This window comes from Carassius gibelio, chromosome A1, assembly GCF_023724105.1.
Source record: "Carassius gibelio isolate Cgi1373 ecotype wild population from Czech Republic chromosome A1, carGib1.2-hapl.c, whole genome shotgun sequence".
In the NCBI taxonomy this organism is placed as follows: Eukaryota; Metazoa; Chordata; class Actinopteri; order Cypriniformes; family Cyprinidae; genus Carassius; species Carassius gibelio.
Window position 1 is genome coordinate 4,003,930 of NC_068371.1, and position 19,035 is coordinate 4,022,964.

The window sequence follows — 19,035 nt, forward strand, 5'->3', positions numbered from 1 at the left end:
GGTGCTTGTCTGCTGTTGTTTGGATTTGTGTTTGGTTATGCTCATTCTCACCTGTCGAATAGTAAAATAGCTATTTTGTTATACTCCTTTGTCATGCACTTTGTTTTGCACACCAGCACGTGAAAATAACACACACTCTCACTTAATCCGGTTTTATGTATTTATTTTTATTATTATTTGCACAACAGCAGATACAGACTTAACTGGAATATGCATATTGTAAATCAAATCAGATAAAAGAGGATCTGACAAAGATATAAAGCTTACTATCTCAGACAGGCACATGCAAGAAAAAAATAGTTTTGTAACATGTGACATCTGAATCAGTTTGTCTAGGTCTTGTTTGGATACATGCACTTGCATAGAGAGTCTGTGGCAATGTAATGGCTTGGTGATAGAGCTATGTGTGTATTTAATATTGCTTTGGTAAGAATATATATATATTTTTTTTTTGGGGGGGGGGGGTATAGTAATAGCAGAATCAAACAGAAAAGGTCAGAGGACTGAGCCCTGGGGCCTCCACAGTTCATAGAGGCTCTCACAGATTTTTAGTTGTTAATATAAGTAATCCTTGCTTTCTACATATTATCTAAACCAGCTGAGCATAATCTCAGAGAGTGTTGTCCGGGTCTTGGAGTACACTATAGATGACAGTATCTAAGATCCAGTAATCTAAGATCTGTGGAGCTGCGTGAAGTTCCCTGCTGATTCAAATGCTCTACAATCATCCCGGTCCCCCCCAAAATGCAAATCACTGGACTTAATAAATACAGACCTGTTGCTCTCACGTCTGTGGTCATTAAGTAATTTGAAAGACTGGTCCTAGCCTACCTGAAGGATATAACTGGAAATTTGCTGGATCCTCTTCAGTTTGTGTACAGATGAGACATCAGAAAACTACACCGGACAGTCAGGACTTCCACTTCTAATTCTTGAAATCTATTTCTAATATTGTCTAATGACAATATAAATGTGTAAATTGGAGAGTGGTGAAAAAGAAAGGTAAGGATTTTTTAAATAAACTGACAGCTTTCATGCTAGAAATTAGAAAAGAAAAAAAAAACTACCGTGATTTTTATATTTAAAAATTTTGAAAATGTACTACATAGCAGGAATGACCCACATACTGTGTGCCTTATTTACAGACACAAACATATAAAGCACATCATAAGGCTTCCTTAGATGAATGAGGGTAACACACACACACACACACACGCATACACACAATATCAACACATTCAAACCAGATGCGAAAGTGAGCAAACCAAGAAAAAATAAGATGTCTCTTAGGATACTGAATTTCCTTGCCTCAATATGTTCCTCTCTCTGTCCTCTCCATTATGAGCTCAATTCATTAAGATGGTTTCTAATCTCTTCGGTTAATAATGATGGACTAATATGACTACGCTCTTACAGCAGCAGCAGTCTAGAGGACCTTTATTCATCCACTTCCACAAAATATCATTAAAACATCTTGGTTGTAAGATGTGGATGAGGTAAGAAATAGCTTCAATTGTGCAAAAGGGAAGAGAACAAATTGCAGCAATGCAGGCGTTCTCATTATTCGTGTTACGTCTGTTGTGTTAAAGCACTTGCTCTAATGATGGCTCCTACTGTTTCTGCCACAGTTTCTTTGATTATGACTGGCAACGAAAGAGAGAATAAGTCTCCTTCCAAATGCTCAAAAGCTTCATTTTGACATGTTTCAAAGTGGAAAAGAATGGCTTGTATCATTAAAGCTTCGTTGTTGGTTGCTTTTCGACTGAAAATACAGAGGTATAAAGTGCAGAGGTATAAACGTCACATATACAGTTACTTTTTTCTTTAAATATAACATTTGTAATGTTGTAGCTTTAAAAAAACTTTAGAAATGCATTTCAGTGTGCTTTTTATTATTTCTTATATGACAGTAACATTATAACTGTAGTGGAAAGTATTTACCATGCCATCATCATTTATGTTTGCTACGAATGCCTATTTGTTTTTGCTTTTTTTGTCCACGATCCAGATTTCCAAAATATTAAAATTTATACAATAAGTTAAATATGAATCATTACACTTGATAATTAAAACCGTCACATTTTTACAGTATTGATGTTTTTCCACCATGACAACAGTTTTGCAACCACTAAAGTTTTAAAATTATAAAGTTAGCAAACTTGGTTACCTGAAAACAAACATATTTAAGATGTGCAAAGAAAGAAAGAAAGAAAGAAAGAAAGAGAAAAAAATGTAACATGAAAAGAAAATTTTAAATCAAAACTTGACATTGTTATGGACAATCTTGGTTGTGTTTTAAGAAAGTTTATTTTCTAAATATTCACGGGTCCAAAATATGCATATTTTGAAGAATTACCAATTAATGAAAGAGACATTAACTTAGTGATGCATAGAGATGAACAATGAAATGTGTGTTTTTTTGATGCATGTAGAATCGGTAACGTCTAAAGAGAATTATTAAACTGGTTTTCTATGGGAATCTGATTTACTCCTCAATGCTTCTGAACTGAGAGTGTTTCCTGTGTGTGTGTGTGGGGGGGGGGGGTGCATGTCAGGAGGTATGATAAAGTGTGTTGTTCTTAATCTTAAGGAAAATTCTTAGACCCAAATGTTTTATAATGCTGCTGCATAAAGTTGTACTTACATGGTTAAAATGTACTTAATCATGTTTAATATCTAAATGCTTTATCTTACATACAAATCTGACCTTACATGCTTGTGCTGTGACCCAGTTTTAGTATTAAGCAAATTATTTAAACTCTATCAGAGTCTTGTTCTGTTTGTCTGTATATCAGCTAATGATGATATCACACTAAGCCCTTTATTATGCCTAATACAGTTTTTCTTTTGTTTTTTTGAATCACAAAATGTTATTTTTGTATGCCAAAGTCTGGGCCAAATTCTAATTACTAATTAGTAATTCATTCAGTGTAGTCAACAAAAAAAGCTTTTGATTTATTGCAAGTTGCAACATTTATGGGATAATCCTTTGATCTTTTTTATGCAATCAGCGAATTATTTTATTTTTATTTAAATGTTAAACTTGATATATATATGTATATATATATCCCCATTTTATTGTCTGCTGATTCTTCTTGCAAATGTGGGGATATACTTTTTGTCTTTGGCCCTTTGACTGAACAGGTTATAAATGGATATTGTTTATATAAATGGATATGGATTTTGAACTGTCTGAAGCAGCAGAAAGAAGGTTGAGCATGTTGCATGTTTAATAAGGTTCTGTGAGGAAGACACAAATGGGGAGACAGTTTTTCACAAGCTTTGAAGTGCTGCCCAAAATACAGACCCAGCTCATTATTTTCATATACTATCAGCTGCTCTTGAGCATCAAACATGATATGAATTAAATCCTTCTAAGAGGATGTCAAGTGTCCAAAGATAAAAAGAAAAGTCTTACATATTATTTAACAAATGTCATTTATGTACTAAAATGTGTGCATTTATCTACACCACATAAACAAAAGTAAGGGAACAAACTGATTTAAATTGACAGATTTGGCTTTCAGAGAAACTCTAGTGGTGACTAAATGTATATAAAATTATTGATGATTGAAACTAAACGTTGGGGAAAAAAATCTATTTTATATCTATATTTTATTTAGGGTATGTACTAAAAACGCAAACTAAAAAAAAAACTGAATCAAACTGTATAGTAAAAAAAATACTGCAAAAAAAATATCACCAAATGTATGAAATATATTGATTAAAAATATTAAAAATTACTTTTATAAATTCTTCTATTACAACTTGTTCATTACTTGAGGCATAAAGCTCAAATTTTAGTGAGTGGTATATACGGATTTATTCTGAAAAATGTCTCAGTATTGTTAGTTATTTTTTGTTTCTCAGAAGAAAGAAAGACATGCAGGTTTGGAACAAACATTCAGGTTTCCACATCCTTCTGGTTGTGCTGTTTGTAATAGGAGTCATATACGATTGATGGCATTGTGTGATCAGTCTGTTTGGAGATTTTACAGTTGCCTGTTTGTGTGTGTGTTATCTCAAGCAGTGCTGACCGATGCAATTAGACAACAGCTGTTGAACAACAGGCGACACACAAACACACACACGCCAAACAGTAATTACTGTAAGAACAGATTCATTTAAGATAGATGTCTTTCTGAAATGGATTCTGGATCCTTCATCAAACGTTTGGTTTTCCCCATAGCAATCATTCTTCCATCGTTACCTCAATTAAATCAGAGAGCAGCTCCGAATAACAATGAAGGAACCAAGCGACTTTTTAAATCATACTCACGGTCAATATTTGCATAGGACAAAAACACAAGTAGGTGGGTGAAGTGTTTGCTTTTACAGGATGATGAAATTATATTTTGTATGTTGTTACGTTTTGATTGTGGATGTAAATTACAGGATGAATAAAGGTTCAGAATAACACATGTAGAGTAAGCATACAAAAGCATCCATAAATCAAACAAGCACCTATAATTTCACACCGATTCCTCATATACCCACACACACCCATGTTTTCATTTAACCATCTGACCATATAGATTAGGTAGATAAAGCAGCAATAATATCAGAAGTTCTTTGTTGCAAAGGGAACAGAACACAGACACACTTGGTCTTAGTCTCTTACTTCTAACACCCATCCTCAAATAGTTTCCTATATCTTTGTACAAACATGTTAGTGGCCCTTGTTTCTCTTATACAGGACTGTTACACAAGCGGAAGAATTTCTGCCCCCCCCCCCCAACACCCATATCACACACTCCGTTCACCAAACGCTTGCTCTTTCTCTTTGTGTATCTGATCCTTCCCACTTCTTTCATTACAGATATATCAGTGACCTCGTGATTTACACAAGTCCTCTTTTCAATCTCAGTATCTATGGTCTGAATGCTTTAAAATACCCTGTTTATGTTCACTTAAATTAATGCATTTCATCACATCTGTGTAGGCGTGTGTTATGTGGGATTTATTTTTTTGCCTGGGTGCATGCTTGGATAAATACTGTATCACTTTATTAAGACACAATGAGGATTTGTTAGTAGGCTGAAAATGATTAGGGTGATCCTTTGATAACCCATTTTAATGCTTTCTTTTAATTTTAATGCTATTTTCTAATAGATGGTGACACACTGGTTTTCATGTTTCATGGTGAACTTCAATAGGTGTAATGGTTTTTAATAGGGATGCAACAATACAGTTAACCCACGGTTCAATACATACCTATTGTCAACCTCGCTCACAATTTCTGTTTCTCTTCTCAGACAACAAGATGAATATGAAATAATGACTGAAACAAGGCCCATTAAGGCTATATAACTAGTGCTCCTTTCCAAGCCGTTAATCTGCACTAAAGTTCACGATTTCACTAAATGCACAGTGATCTAGCGCCACCTGCTGGTCGCTATCGGCAGTGGACAAATCTGTCAGCTGGTACAACACACACATAAATAATAATAACATTAAAACTCAATGTATAAAAGCAAATAATAAGTTTTGATGAAGACGCGCAGCAGTAGCCCATCAGCTGTCCTGAGCGCAGGGGCGGATTTAGTAATTTGGGGGGCCCAGGCAACATAAAGCATGGGCCCCTATAGATTTGCACACATTTACCTCAATTAACCTTGAGGTTCCTCTGTTGTGATGCTTGCTCTGGCACAATGGTGCCTCATAGTTGTGTCCAACGTTTCTACATGTTTCATGTACATCTCATCATGTCGGACCCTATTTGAGAAGATTGGACACTAGGTGGTGCTTTAGAGTAACACCCAGCCACTCTCCAAAGGCTGTCTGATTCTAAACTTTAAAATACATGTATTTTACCAACCTAGTTATTTGAACTACAAATCTAAATGAAACTGGAAGGAAAATAAAAAAATGACATTGAAATTATACATTTCCACATGGATTATATCAACCAAAAATGAAGAACACGTGCAGCGCAGTGTCAGTGGAAAGTAACTGCGCATGCGTACTTTACTTGGGTCCTTCTCATAAACGAATAAGCGGCATTTAAAACAATAACCATATGACATGCACTGTTACACAATATAGAGGATCAGTTCTTCTTAGTGTTGTTGCTTGCATTTTTTCCAATTAATTATATTTAATTAATTTTTATACAAAAGTAAAAACATTTAAGAGTTTAAAATGTTTTAGGGACGTTTTCTGGGTTTGTAAAGCGCTTTGTTTTCCACTGGTCGCCGCTCCACTGTAACAGCTCTGACTCAAAGTTTGGCAGAACTTGTTGTCCACTGGAGGCGCCAGAATCCGGCTGTTTAATATCTATATTCAACTCTTGTGAATCACGGCGATGTCATCGGTCCAGTTTCACCCCGCCCGTCCGTCCGTCCGTCTGTCCGGTATCCGCTGCGCAGTCGCTATGGACGCACGTAATTTAGTTAAACTACTTTAACTTGGATTATCGGACACTTAGTGTCGGCTTTCGCTTTCGCCGCGACTGAAGAGACTCACGAGACTCACGGAGTGATGAACAGCCACCCCGAAACAACGGAGAACCGTGAACCTCCAATCAGACACAAGCCAATGCGCAGACCTTTATAGACGTCTATATCTGTTTCAATGATGTTACTCGCCAAAACGTGATTCTGTTACCCTATAATCTTTACGCGCTCTTTAGAAATATATTATTGAATGCCATTAACGTTTGACGGTGTAACGTTATATATTTTGCTCTGTACCCGACTGCCAGGATCTAACGTTACTGTTACCCGAGGATTGAAAACAACTCCAGCCCGGGGCTCGGAAACTGGCCCTCTTTTGGGACATTTTTGACTTTGAGGAACGCATGGGGTTTTACAGATTAAGGCTCTGCTAAAACCAAGGACTCGGAAGCGTTAGAAGCAATGTTCGAGGTTTACTAAAGGAGATCTTTTGTTGCATGTGAATGCACGCGGACAGAATGGCGTCATATGTGGACAATAGTTTCCGTCACGCGATCATCAAAAATCCTGTCGAGAGAACGCAACAGGTGAGAGACCAGACCATTGCAGTAATGCTGCCTAGATAGGGAACACACTCGATTTCGAGTCAGCTTGTGCGTTTGTGATTGTTTCTTTAGTTTGGTTGCTACACTGTAGCAGTTCTGAGAGACTGTGGACAGGCTGATTGATACAATGTATACAACTAGAAAAGTTTTCCCCAGTAGAAAACGTGTTATGTAACTCTAGCTGACTTAAAATGTTTAACTGTTACAATTTAAGTTATCTCAGTTAATCAGATTGTGCAACTAGAAACCACATACAGTTAATACAACACAAGGACACAGTTTAGCTTGTTTCATTTAAACATTTTAAATCAGCTTGAAATAGTTTCATTTGGATAGTTGACTTACAAACATCTAAATAAATCACCTTCTAATAGTGGAATTGAATACATTGTTTCATTTAGACCTTGTTTAAAGGCCCCAGCTCCAGTTTGAATATTTTTTTGGAGGGGAATGTGGTGTCCCTTTATTATTCAGTTGATCAAGTTGCTATTTTGTTCCACATAATCAGATCCCGTAATCAGATCCCACAGGGTTTTTTTTAAGCGTTGCTTAATATAGAGTAGACACTCATTAGAGTTGGAAGGACGTTGTTTCTAGACACGTATTATTACTCATCGGTCAGAAGGGAGCGTTTCCTCACCTTGCCCTTCAGTCTAAATCATCTTTATTTAAACCATCTGAAATAAACAAATGTCTCCGCAACATTTACCCCAGACCACAAGCTCATTAAGAGTCCCAGCAATGTATGGATGTCTGAGCACACTGAGCCTCTTGTCTGTGGCCGCTTAAAACTACATTTGAGTTGTGTGTGTGGGACTTTTGGGTCGTGAGCTTCAAGCCCAGAAATTTAATGAATCAAAAGAATGTGTGGAATGTAGTGTAGGCCATTCAGATCTGGGCTTCTTTGTGCTGCCATGAAGAATTAAAGCACTTCCTTAAAGGAATTCACAGTTTGTTTGTACACTTCTGAGTGTGATGTGTTCAGATACACCACTAAATAAATCCAAGAAAGGATTAGGGATCAGGGTGTCTGACTTCCAGGAGTCTCAAGCTGAGAGAAACCCAAAAGCCACTCACTGTTGGGCCGGTGTGAAATAAATGAAGAGCTACGCACTAACACCTTCTGAACACATTATTGCAGCTTTGACGTTGTGTACTAGCTTTTGCATAATTAAGTAATTGCATTGTGTCTCTGACTGCAAACTGTTAGTTAGAAATCTGAGGAAGTAACCAAAAGGGGTTGTTGTATATTTAAATCTGCTGAAGGTTGGAACTGGAAATGCCCAGATTTCGGTAAAAGGTGTTTTGTGACTGTCACTTCGAGTAAGTGTCAGCTCAATAATAAATTAGCAGTATTAGTCTAGTCCACTGAAACTAAGAGTCTTGTCAAGTAGTAAAGAGAGAGATGCAGTGGTTGGAGAAAGGACAGGAATAGGCAATTGTTTAATATTGTTTTGCCATTTTCCTGTTTCTTTTTGATCGTTTACTGTAAGCAGTTGCACAGTTGCCATCATGTAGGCAAGCTGCAGTTGGTTTATGGTCAGGGCCTCAGATGTTTGTGAAACTGTCGCACAGGTCAATGCATTAGTCACGCTATTAGTCAGATGCAGAAATATTCCCACTCCTTCTGTGCAGCACAGTATATTTGTGCCGATTCAAATAAATCTTTAATCACACTTTGAGTAAGAGGTTTTAACACTTTCTTACTTGCAAGATAAAAACCCGCCAAATGAAATCAGTGTACTTATGTTTCTGAGATATGTAATGCATGTCAAATAACTGACAATAACAAGAATATCATTCTTCCCTAACTCACACTATAATCAATTGCCTTGTGTTTATATCTTATCTCAATCTCTTTTTTTCTCTCTTCCTGCACTCTCTATATTTCACATGCTCATTCAGTTTCATACATGGTTAAGATACCAGGTGCCCACAATGAGAGCGGAAAGCTGCACTGAACCATGCTTTCAATTGTGTCTGTGCACAACATTCTCATGTCTGTGTGTGTGTGTGTGTGTGTGTAAGGAAGTGTGTTTGTGTGTCGTTTGCTCTTCTCCATTTGTAAACACATCTGGATATTAAAGCTTTGCCGTCTCCTGCGACTCTGCGTCTCTATTCTCTTCTTAGTTACTGTGTGTGACCAGTTGTCTGTGTTCCCCAGCAAGTCATTTTATTTTATGTCCTTGAGCACAGTAATATTAGAGGACGTGTGTGTACAACACAGGCTTTCGAGTTTAAGGTGTCACTTCCCGATGTAATGAGTCTCGTCATGGTGTGCTGGCTGCTGAGATCAACAGGAAAAGAGCAGAAGAATGAGATGTACTGAGATAAGAGAGGAGCAGAAGAAAGAGAGGAAGAGGGAACAAGAGAGAGAAACAGAAAAGCGAAAACAACTCGACTGAGGTTGAAATCTAGCCACTAGACTTTATTCTAAAATTCCTGTTTTGGTGTTGGTGTTAAGACTAAATCTGTTGTAACTCTTAAATCAGACTAGAGTGCGACTAACAGATTTTGATTGACTTATTTATTATTGTTAATATTTTCATGAAAACATTTAAGAGCAGAGGGTTCAAAGGTACAAATCTCAGGCTGAATATAATCTGACAAGAGTACTATTAATTTGAGCAAAAGTTCACAATTCAAATAATTATTATAATATTTATTATATAATATTTACATTTCCCATACCCTGTTCCTCATTGTAAATTTTAAAATATAAAAAGTAAAACTCTTTATAAACATCCAATGATTTGAACATAATATATATTATACATTTATAACTCAAATGATGGTTTTATTTAGGTCTACATTTGTGTCAATATTTGTTTAGATGACTTGTAAAAGCTGAAGTTATCCAGCTCAGCAGGGTTTTTTTTTTTTTTGGTCAATATGATGTTTGATTTTAATATTTGCTAATTCACATACTTGCCAGCATTTTAAATGTCATCTAAAGTCTCTTGGCTTATATTGAACATGAAGTTAATTCTGTACAAGCTCCAGAAGATCACATGTTGAGTATTTACACCAATGCTGAACAAATAAATCCGAAAATGATTTTGATACCCTATCTTCTGAGAAGTTACCCGTGTGCCATAATGACATTAAATTTCCATTTACCAAAAACTGTGCCATGCAGAATTTTTTTTTGACATTTATGCCACCCACACATACAGATCTCATATTTTTTTCCTCCAAGGCATAAAAGTGTCATGTTTCATCTGCATGATGACTTAATATGGGACGTCTGTTTGCCAGGGTTTGGTAAACATTTTGAGCTTGCTGAAACGTACATCAAATCTCAAGAAGAACCATCTGCTCGGATTTCAGGCAATGTTAGGACAGCAAGAAGGATTTGAAAATTGAGCTCTCCAATGATCCCAGGCATACTCTGTCTATTTAAAGATTTAGATCACAAAATATAACATTTTGTAGTAAAAAGGTGTGATGTTGGGATCTGTAGAGCAGAAGAACAATGTTAATATGGTCTAACTTTACTTTGGCATTGTGTGAAATAATGGACTTTGGAACTGATTCACGTTCTTCCGAAATGCATTATCCCTGCCGTTTCATAACAATGGTTTCGTTTCCTTCCCTCCTGCTTATATTTGTGTAATTTCATTAGTGAGCGAGACCTCCTGAAAGGGCTTTTAGAGAAATGCAGAAGCACATGTTGTTTGAGATTTAAATGGAACAAAAAACAATTCTTGACCGTTATCTATTGCACATAATACCACAAGACTATTTAAAGACCAGCTGATCTTGATAACCCACCAAATACTTATTTATGGCTATCGCTAGTTATTGTTAATAAAAAGATAATGCCTAGTTACTATTTATGTTAGTGTTGTTTAACTAGTTTTTTATAATGTGTGAATGTGTTTCTAATATGCATGTAAATAAAGTATGTGCACAAAGCATGCAATCGCAAATTCTTGACATGCACGAGTTTTCTTAATTCATAAGAATCAATTCCTATTTGATTCATACAGTAAAGACTATGCCGTGTTTTAGTTATGCACTTGATTATTTCTTGCATGTAAATAAACCTGCTGTAGCTGCCAACTTAGTTACATTTTTTATCTTTTTATTTGTAATTATTTTTTATTTCGTACACCTCACAGAAACTGAGGCCTAATTCTCAGCTGTGAATCCATTCATTTTTTTCCCAGAACTTTGCTGACATCATCATTAAGGTCAGCGGTGAAACTTGTATTGGAGTATTTTTAGTAAATGTTGTTTCCGTTTTTATCCCAGTTGAGCGTGTGAAGGATGTTTTTCTGTTCCTCTTTCTCTTTATTAAAGTGGTGTGTCAGTGCTGATTAGTGCATTGACACATTACTGTAATGATAATAATGTCTTGTCAGCTTTTCCTCTCCTCCTGTCATGTTCTCCTCAACCCTGTGCATTAATCAGTGCTGATAATGTACCTCCTCTTCTGCATCATCACTGAACTCAAGCCTTTCTGTAAATGCATGCTTAGTCAAATTAAATAGTGGGCTAACAGCAGGAATGCTTTCATTACTTCAGTTCTGGTATGCCAAGCCCTCACTGTAAGTGTGTGGGATATTTTGAGATTTTCCAGAGGAATGGTGACTCAAGACAATGCTTTGTTCTCATAAGAAAAACATTTGAAAAGACTGTCTTGAGTTTAAGTGGACTTGATGTAATCTTTCTGCTTTCTCTTGTGGTTTAATGGTAGAACACTTATGCAAAGTCTGTTTCTGTAAAAGTGCTGTTGGTGTGAGTGTGTCTCCTCTCTGGAGTCTGATAGCTTTAAGGAGTTCTTGATTGTTATGGAAAGACATGAACCAGAGCAGTATTGCCTGCTGGTGGATGTTTACATGGAATCAAAGTTATTCCAGGGTCATTAAAAGGATAGTTCACCCAAAAATGAAAATTATCCCATGGTTTATTCACCCTCAAGGCATCCTATAGGTGTATCTGACATTATATATGTCCTGGTTCTTCCAAGCTGTATAATGGCAGTAAATGGTGCCCCTCATTTTGAAGCCTAAAAACTACAACCATAAAACTTCTCCATAGGCTAATTCTCATTTTGGGGTGAACTATCCCTTTAAGTGCAATTTCTGTTGCACTCGCGCTGGTTGAGATGGTTAATGAATCAAATGTTTGCTCTTATTGAGGAATCAACCTATTGCTGGCGTAGAATTGTCTTTGCAAGTTAAGCTACAATAGAAGAGAGTTTTTAAAATAAATATGTACATGCATATTATGTACAAGAACAAATAAGATCTGTTCTGTTTAGAATTTGAATGAACGAGCATCCCAATAACACAGGTCCACAGCATAAACCGTCTAGTTACACAGTGTCTGTGTGCTTTTAGTGGACTAACTGGAATGTGAGTAATTCAGGGTCAGAGGTCAGAATCTGCATTCATGTAGGACGATAGGTTTTTTTTAACATTTATGTGTGTACAGGATGCATATGGATGTTTGTCGCGATGACAATGGCCTATTCACCATCTGAACCGTAGCTCAGACAATGTTTTGCTCAATTTAGCCGCGCTCGTTTCTCAGTTGTGGTGTTGCTCTTAAATCCTTCCCCATCTGGGTATAATGGTTTTTCCCACCTGCTAACACGGTCACCGATGCACCGGGTTGGGCGGGGGGGTTCATGCTTTACACAGACCGTGCTGTGAAACTCAGAAACCACACAAACACAGATGCTGGGCAACCGTTAGCTTTCTAGTTTTCATTTGTACTTTTTCACTTTACACCTTCACAGGATCTTTCTTAGGAGAACAACTTGAAGAGGGTTGTCAGTTCGCTTAATAGGAAAAGTACAGGATCATGTTGTAAACAAGTTGTTCACATGGACGTGTTGTGTCATCAGAGAACTCAACGCCCTTTGTTTTGGACTACAGAAAAGACTTACTCTAGACTACCACAAAGTTTGCCTGTGATACAAAAGAGGACCAGAATTAGAACAGAACATTTCATGCATCGCTGAGAATGTACTGCTCTTCATTGATGACAGATCTTCGTTATTAAATGTTACTTATATGATTAAGGATTTAACATGATGCGATTATTATTCACAATACAATTTTTTTTTGCTTGTATAAACATCTAATCCGACTTGAATTGTCACATTTATATTGACTTCCACCCAGCTCGGGGTGCATCATTAAATCCCTTCTTAAAGATCTAAATGTTGTAAATTATTGTCCCTTCATGAAAAGTGCTGTGGCTGTAATGTTTGGCACTTTCTAAATTTACCTTGCTACTTTCTTAAATGCCATTCAGGATCATAGATTATACTCCAAAATATCTCAAAGAGCAATGGTGTGCATGTTAAATGTTTCTTCCGTGTGCTTTTTTGTACTTTTCCATGGTATAAGGCGGTTTAGGTTTGAGGTAATAATGTGTTTGTAGTGTATCAGTAATGGTGTCAATGTAATAATGTTCACTGCTAATGTGTGAGCTTCGTGACTCATTGCTATTTCTAATTGCTCACATGGTTTACTAATAAACAGCTGTGAGAACTGAAAGGGAAGTGGGTGGAAAGTTTCTTTCTCTGCAGCTTGTGTCGGCTTGTTTGATTTTGAGGCGGCTGTGTGTTTATTCTTATAGGAAAGAGTGTAAAGAAAAACCTGTACACTAATTCATGTAGAGGAACATTGGCACATTTTTTTACAGTTGATACTGAGAACTTCATTAAAGCTGTCTGCTAAAACAGGTACTGACACTGATGTCTTCAAATGTTTGTTTGTGTATAGTAGCAGTCATTTGGCTATATCAGTTTTAGGATGGAGAGGGAGGGGTGCAAAAGTCTGCCAAGATGCCAACCGATTTTAGGCCTCCGAAGAGAACGGAATCTCTGGAGGTTCCTGAAGAATTGAAAGTTAACGACTTTGCTTTTGAATTTGAAAATAAACAAAAAGGAAGTTGGCGCATAATGCAAACAGAAAACCGAAGGAAGCGGTGTTTCCCAAATGAATCGTGCTCGAGTGTTCCCACAGTCAGGGAGTTTTACTTTTTTTTTCGAGGCCTGGAATTCACATATGTAAATAAAATGTTTGTGTAAAATGTTGAACGTTTTTGTAGCTGTTAATATTCTGTCAACTCTGTATTGTTGTTGAGCAGAGTGAAATTTGCTTACAAGTTAATGAGTAAATTAAATTAAAGTAATTAAAAATTTAATGAGTAATGTGCTGTTTGTAAGGAAAATTGATTTTCATTCAGTAAATGATTAAACTAGATTGGTCTGAATAATTTATTTTCTGAATTTGAATTTGAATGATCCAATCATCCTAAACTATTGGAAAACATTTAGCAAATTGAGTTGTCTAAAAGTGAGAAAACCCTATTTGCAATGGACGATTTTCAGATTAAGTCAGAGATCATATTGGGCTAGTTTACTGATTTGAAACTTCTGATGCCAGATTTTAATAGAATGGAAGTAAACAATGCAGTTATTATTTTATTTGTTGGTATTTTACTGAAGAGGAACTGCAACTTCGTTACACCAACATAATTACCCTGAAGGGACATGCCAACAGTTAATACGTTCCAGATTTGATTCATTTAATTGAGTGGCCAGGTCTTCTACAACCAACTGAAATGTGATTTTGGTCTCTTGACTCGGTGGTCTCAGTCCGTTGCCGTAATCAGAACTCTATGTGCGTGTCTGTCTCTCAAAGAGGAAATGCCATCGTCCAAGAATAAACATTTCTTCCCTTCTACTCAAATCAACCAATTGCAGGCCACAGCACGACGCCCCTGACTGGACCCCATTGGGCAGTTTGAATTTAGTTTCATTTGACTGTAGTAAGTGTAAATGAGAGATATGGATGGGTCAGAGGGGCGTCAGAGATCATGAGAAAGGTTGTTGGAATGTCAGGGAGGAGAGAAGGAAATGATGACTCCTCTGATGTCCCGTTTGAGAGAGTTTACTGTGGAGGGCTGATGGGACAGATTAGGGGTGGGCGATATGGCAAAAATATATCACAATTTTGTTCCAGGAAAATTACGATTTGTGATTTTATCATGATTCAAACATATTTTTAAAAACGATGCCTTACAAGGTAACAAAATCTAAAATAAAAAAGATTGGCAGATATTTAGGCCCAAAGTGTTCAAACAAACGGCGCTTCGGTTTTTAGGAGTAGAATTCATGAAATTGAATGAACAAATATAAAGAAAAAACACTTATGTACATCAATTGTACATTGATTCTTATTAAAGCAACTGTATTAAACGTCTTCAGTCAAGAGCAGTGAGTGATTTTCCTCTTTGTGTTTTGTTGTTTTATTAATATTAAAGGCATAGTTCACCCAAAAAATGAAAATCCTATCATCATTTACTCACTCTCAAGTTGTTTTAATCCTGAATGAGTTTCTCTCTTCTGTTGAACATGAAAGTTAGTTTGAAGAATGCAGGAAACTAAACAGTTGCTAAACAGTTTTTTTTTTCTGCTATCAACATCAATGGGGACCAGTGACTGTTTGGTTACCCACATTCTTCAAAATATCATCTTTTGTGTTCAGCTCAAAAAAGAAATTAATACAGGCTTGGGAGGACATGAGAGTGAGTAAAAGATGATACACTTAAAATGTTGGAATGGACTTTCACTTTAATGCCAAGCAGCAGCATGTTTAGTAATATTAGACTGCTGTCACTTTTAGAGCTGCATGCATCTGTTTTTTCTCCCAGCTATTTACTTTCCCTTTAGACATGACCAGCTGTTTATATGTAAACCTATTGTGTTTTTGACATTATTAGAACAATCAAACACGAACGATAACTTAGTCCAGTAATCAGGTGCAGTTTGAAAGGCTTTTTAGTAGGGTTGCATGATATTGAAATATTGCAAATGTAAATATCGCGATATGCATATCGCAACAACATATGATATCTGAATCATTTTAATAATGGGCTACTTAAATCAAAACATTGCAAGAGGTAAACGTTTTGCATAATTGTTTAATTATTTGTTCACATTTATGTTAAAATTGCATTTTCAGATTTGTGACATTACTTTTTATGTAATGCTAAAACACTTCTGGTCTCTTTCAGAAGCCGTAGTGCTGCTTTCTTTTCCAATAATAAATCGAATGTAATTTTAATTGATTTTACACACTTGAGTTAATATCATATTGCATATAAAATATCTAATTATTTAACAAGGTATCGCATGTTTCTTCAATATCGCACAGCCCTAGTTTTAAGTGTGTGTATGCTTCAGGTGTAAAAGCGCATGTCAGAACTGCATGTAAATTAAATGTTTAAGCAGCAAGGCTTTCATGCACATGCAAATAATGTACTTTTGTGATTATGAAGTGAAATGTCCTGTGAGTGTAACTCTACCGCTGAGTTAACATTTGATTTGAATGTGTGTGGCATTGAACAGTATATTGAGACCGAGGCATCAGAACTGAAACTGATAGAGTGTGTGCTGCAGATTGACATTTTTATCGTCCACAATCAAAAATTGTGATATTGCACACCCCTAGTACAGATAAATGTGTGAATGTTGTGGCCTTTAAAGGTCTCCACACTTAACTTCACACATACAGTGAGACCCAAACTCCTGAGACTGTGATTTAAACCTAGTTGGAAGCAGTTTCAGAGTTTTGATGAATTAAAAATAATAAAAAGTTGTTTTTGGTAAAATATCTGTAATTCTTGTAAATTGTCATGCTCATAACTATATAATATGTATAATATTTAAACCTCATTGTGTGTGTTTTTTGTTTTGTTTTTTGTATGTATATCACACCATCATAAGCACAGGATACAGCCAGTATGACCTCATCACATCAGTGAAGTTTTGAAATCTTACCAAATCACAGGAAATGCTTAGTTGGTGACACTAAACCAGTGTCGACAGGACTGCATGACTGGCCCTTTAAGAATGGGTTAAGCAAGCTGACATGTTAGCAAATCAAGCTAAAAAATAAGACTTGTGCCAAAAATGAATTCTTTTGGCAGGGTTTTAGTCTCTGTGATGAAAATAGTTTTGATGAGTTCAAATTGCTTGTTCAAGGGCTTGAAGTTTTTCCGTCTCCCTGTTTTCTCACTCTGCAGAAGTGTGAAATAAAAGGTTTCTAAATTAGCTTTAATGTGGTTATATCTGCTGTGTAGCTCCTTCCTCTTCCTCAATGCCCCTTGCATAATAGGATCGTATTACCTCATTGTAAGACTGCATTAACAGAACAATCTTTGACCATGACATGATTCCTCTCACCAGCTTTTGTCTAATAGTTGCTTACAAAAACATCCATAGACAAACTCATTTGAGGAGCAGTATCTGTTAGACCAGAAACACACAAAACTAATATGTTGCAAGCACTCAGTCCTGTTGTGTACTTAGCATTTCATTACTGTGGCAGTAACAAACTTTAACAACTTGAGTGTATTTGCTATAATAAACCAAAAGTGATGTACTTCAGGTAGCTCACTTTAAATATATATAATTTTTATTATTATTTGTGAATATCTAACAAGTTTCTATAAGATGCCCAAAGAGGTAGGCAATTGCTAGGTCAATGAGACACATCCATATTATCTTTAATCTTGTATCAAAAGAGTAATCGAATAATGACAGAAGTAGAGAAGAAAAAAGAGAGCTGAAAGTGAAGGAGTGAATGATGGAGTATCTGCAAACATTCCATTCTTGTTAAATGCTAACTGCGTAACTCAGGATGGGTGGAGTTTAATAGTGATTAAGGAGGGTTATGTGTACAGAGTGTTTGGGAAAGGTGTGTTTAAATTCCTTTATATGGGGCTCCTCCTACTGGTGCTTTTGTGTTAATACAGGCAGGTTTGAAATGTCTTGTGAAGGGGTAAAAAGCAGGTTAATTTGGGGAATATTTCTTATTTATTGCTACATTGGCATAAAACCTTAAACACCCCCACCCCCCAAGCCTCTTTTCCCAATAAATTGCTAATAAATAAAAAAAAGTTGCTTAGCCTTCCTACAATTTCTAAAATGACTACACGTTTTTTGTTATTCCATGTTTACAAAATTTGAGACATGTCTACATACAAATAGATTTTTCCATCAATGAAAATAGAATAAAACAATTAAATATAGAAAATACTGAACTAAAAAACATCTTTAACACATTTAGTTTTAGTTATTGATACATGCAAATGTATTTAGTTTTATCTTCTTTTCTTGCAATAGCTGTAGTATTTTTAGTTGAGTTGTTCAGCTTGACAAATGCAGCTATTTGTGTAAAAAGGTAGGAAATCTGGAATGAGATTATTTACGCTCTGGAAAAGGTCCGAATGAAATAATTTTAAGGAATGCTAAATGAGAAATCATTTGCTGACTGCATACGTTTGCATGTGGCACAGAGCTAAATGTGATGTTTTCGGTAGTAATCATTCATGTAAAGTAGCTCTGCAAGCTTAACGTCCTATGTCTCCGTTTTGCAGGATCTCCAGATCGTGTACTCGTACCTCCATGGGATGGAAGCACTGTCCAATTTAAGGGAGCACCAGCTTAGGTACGAGACAGTGTGTGTGTGTGTGTGTGTGTGTGTCAGGACTTTCATTACTACATTACAGAAGGGATGTGCTTTGCTTAACATTGTTTATTTCACCTGTAGGTTGATGTGTGAGACAGTTCGATATGAACAGCATGAAGCTAATGAGGTTTTATACTAGTGAGTATCCAAACACATACACACTCAAGTCACAAGAATGATTTTATGCATTGCAACATTGCATCGAAAAAAAATCCTAGTTTAGTCTGTTTGTTTACAGGGCAATGCACATTAATAAACATGGCTGTAAATGTGCCGGAATAAGAAATGCTATTTCTTTTTTTTTTTTTTGAGATCTGTAGATCCTTGACTGTAGAATGTAAAAAAAAAAAAGTCAGCCTAAAAACAAAAACAGGGCATCTTATACAAATACACACATGCAAAGAAAAATAAGAAAAAAATAATTAATACTAAAAAAAGAAATGCAAGTACATGATTCCACATGAAAATCATACTTAAATCCAATAATACGAAGTTATCTAAATGAAATATTATGCTATATATGAGGTAAGAGAG

The 19,035-nt window shown here is 36.1% G+C and overlaps 1 protein-coding gene across 2 annotated transcripts in view; it reads left to right on the forward strand.

The window, feature by feature from the left end:
* Positions 1-6,179: 6,179 nt before the first annotated feature.
* The window catches only part of LOC127960013 (rap guanine nucleotide exchange factor 2), a 31,854-nt gene continuing 18,998 nt past the window's right edge, over positions 6,180-19,035 (forward strand). The window contains exons 1-3 of one of the 2 annotated variants that reach the window (XM_052559644.1): positions 6,180-6,982; positions 18,410-18,480; positions 18,583-18,639. In XM_052559644.1, the coding sequence (XP_052415604.1) occupies positions 6,899-6,982; positions 18,410-18,480; positions 18,583-18,639 (212 nt within the window). In that variant the 5' untranslated portion in view covers positions 6,180-6,898. The remainder of the gene's footprint in view (positions 6,983-18,409; positions 18,481-18,582; positions 18,640-19,035) is intronic. The other variant, XM_052559575.1, reaches the window with a different exon arrangement.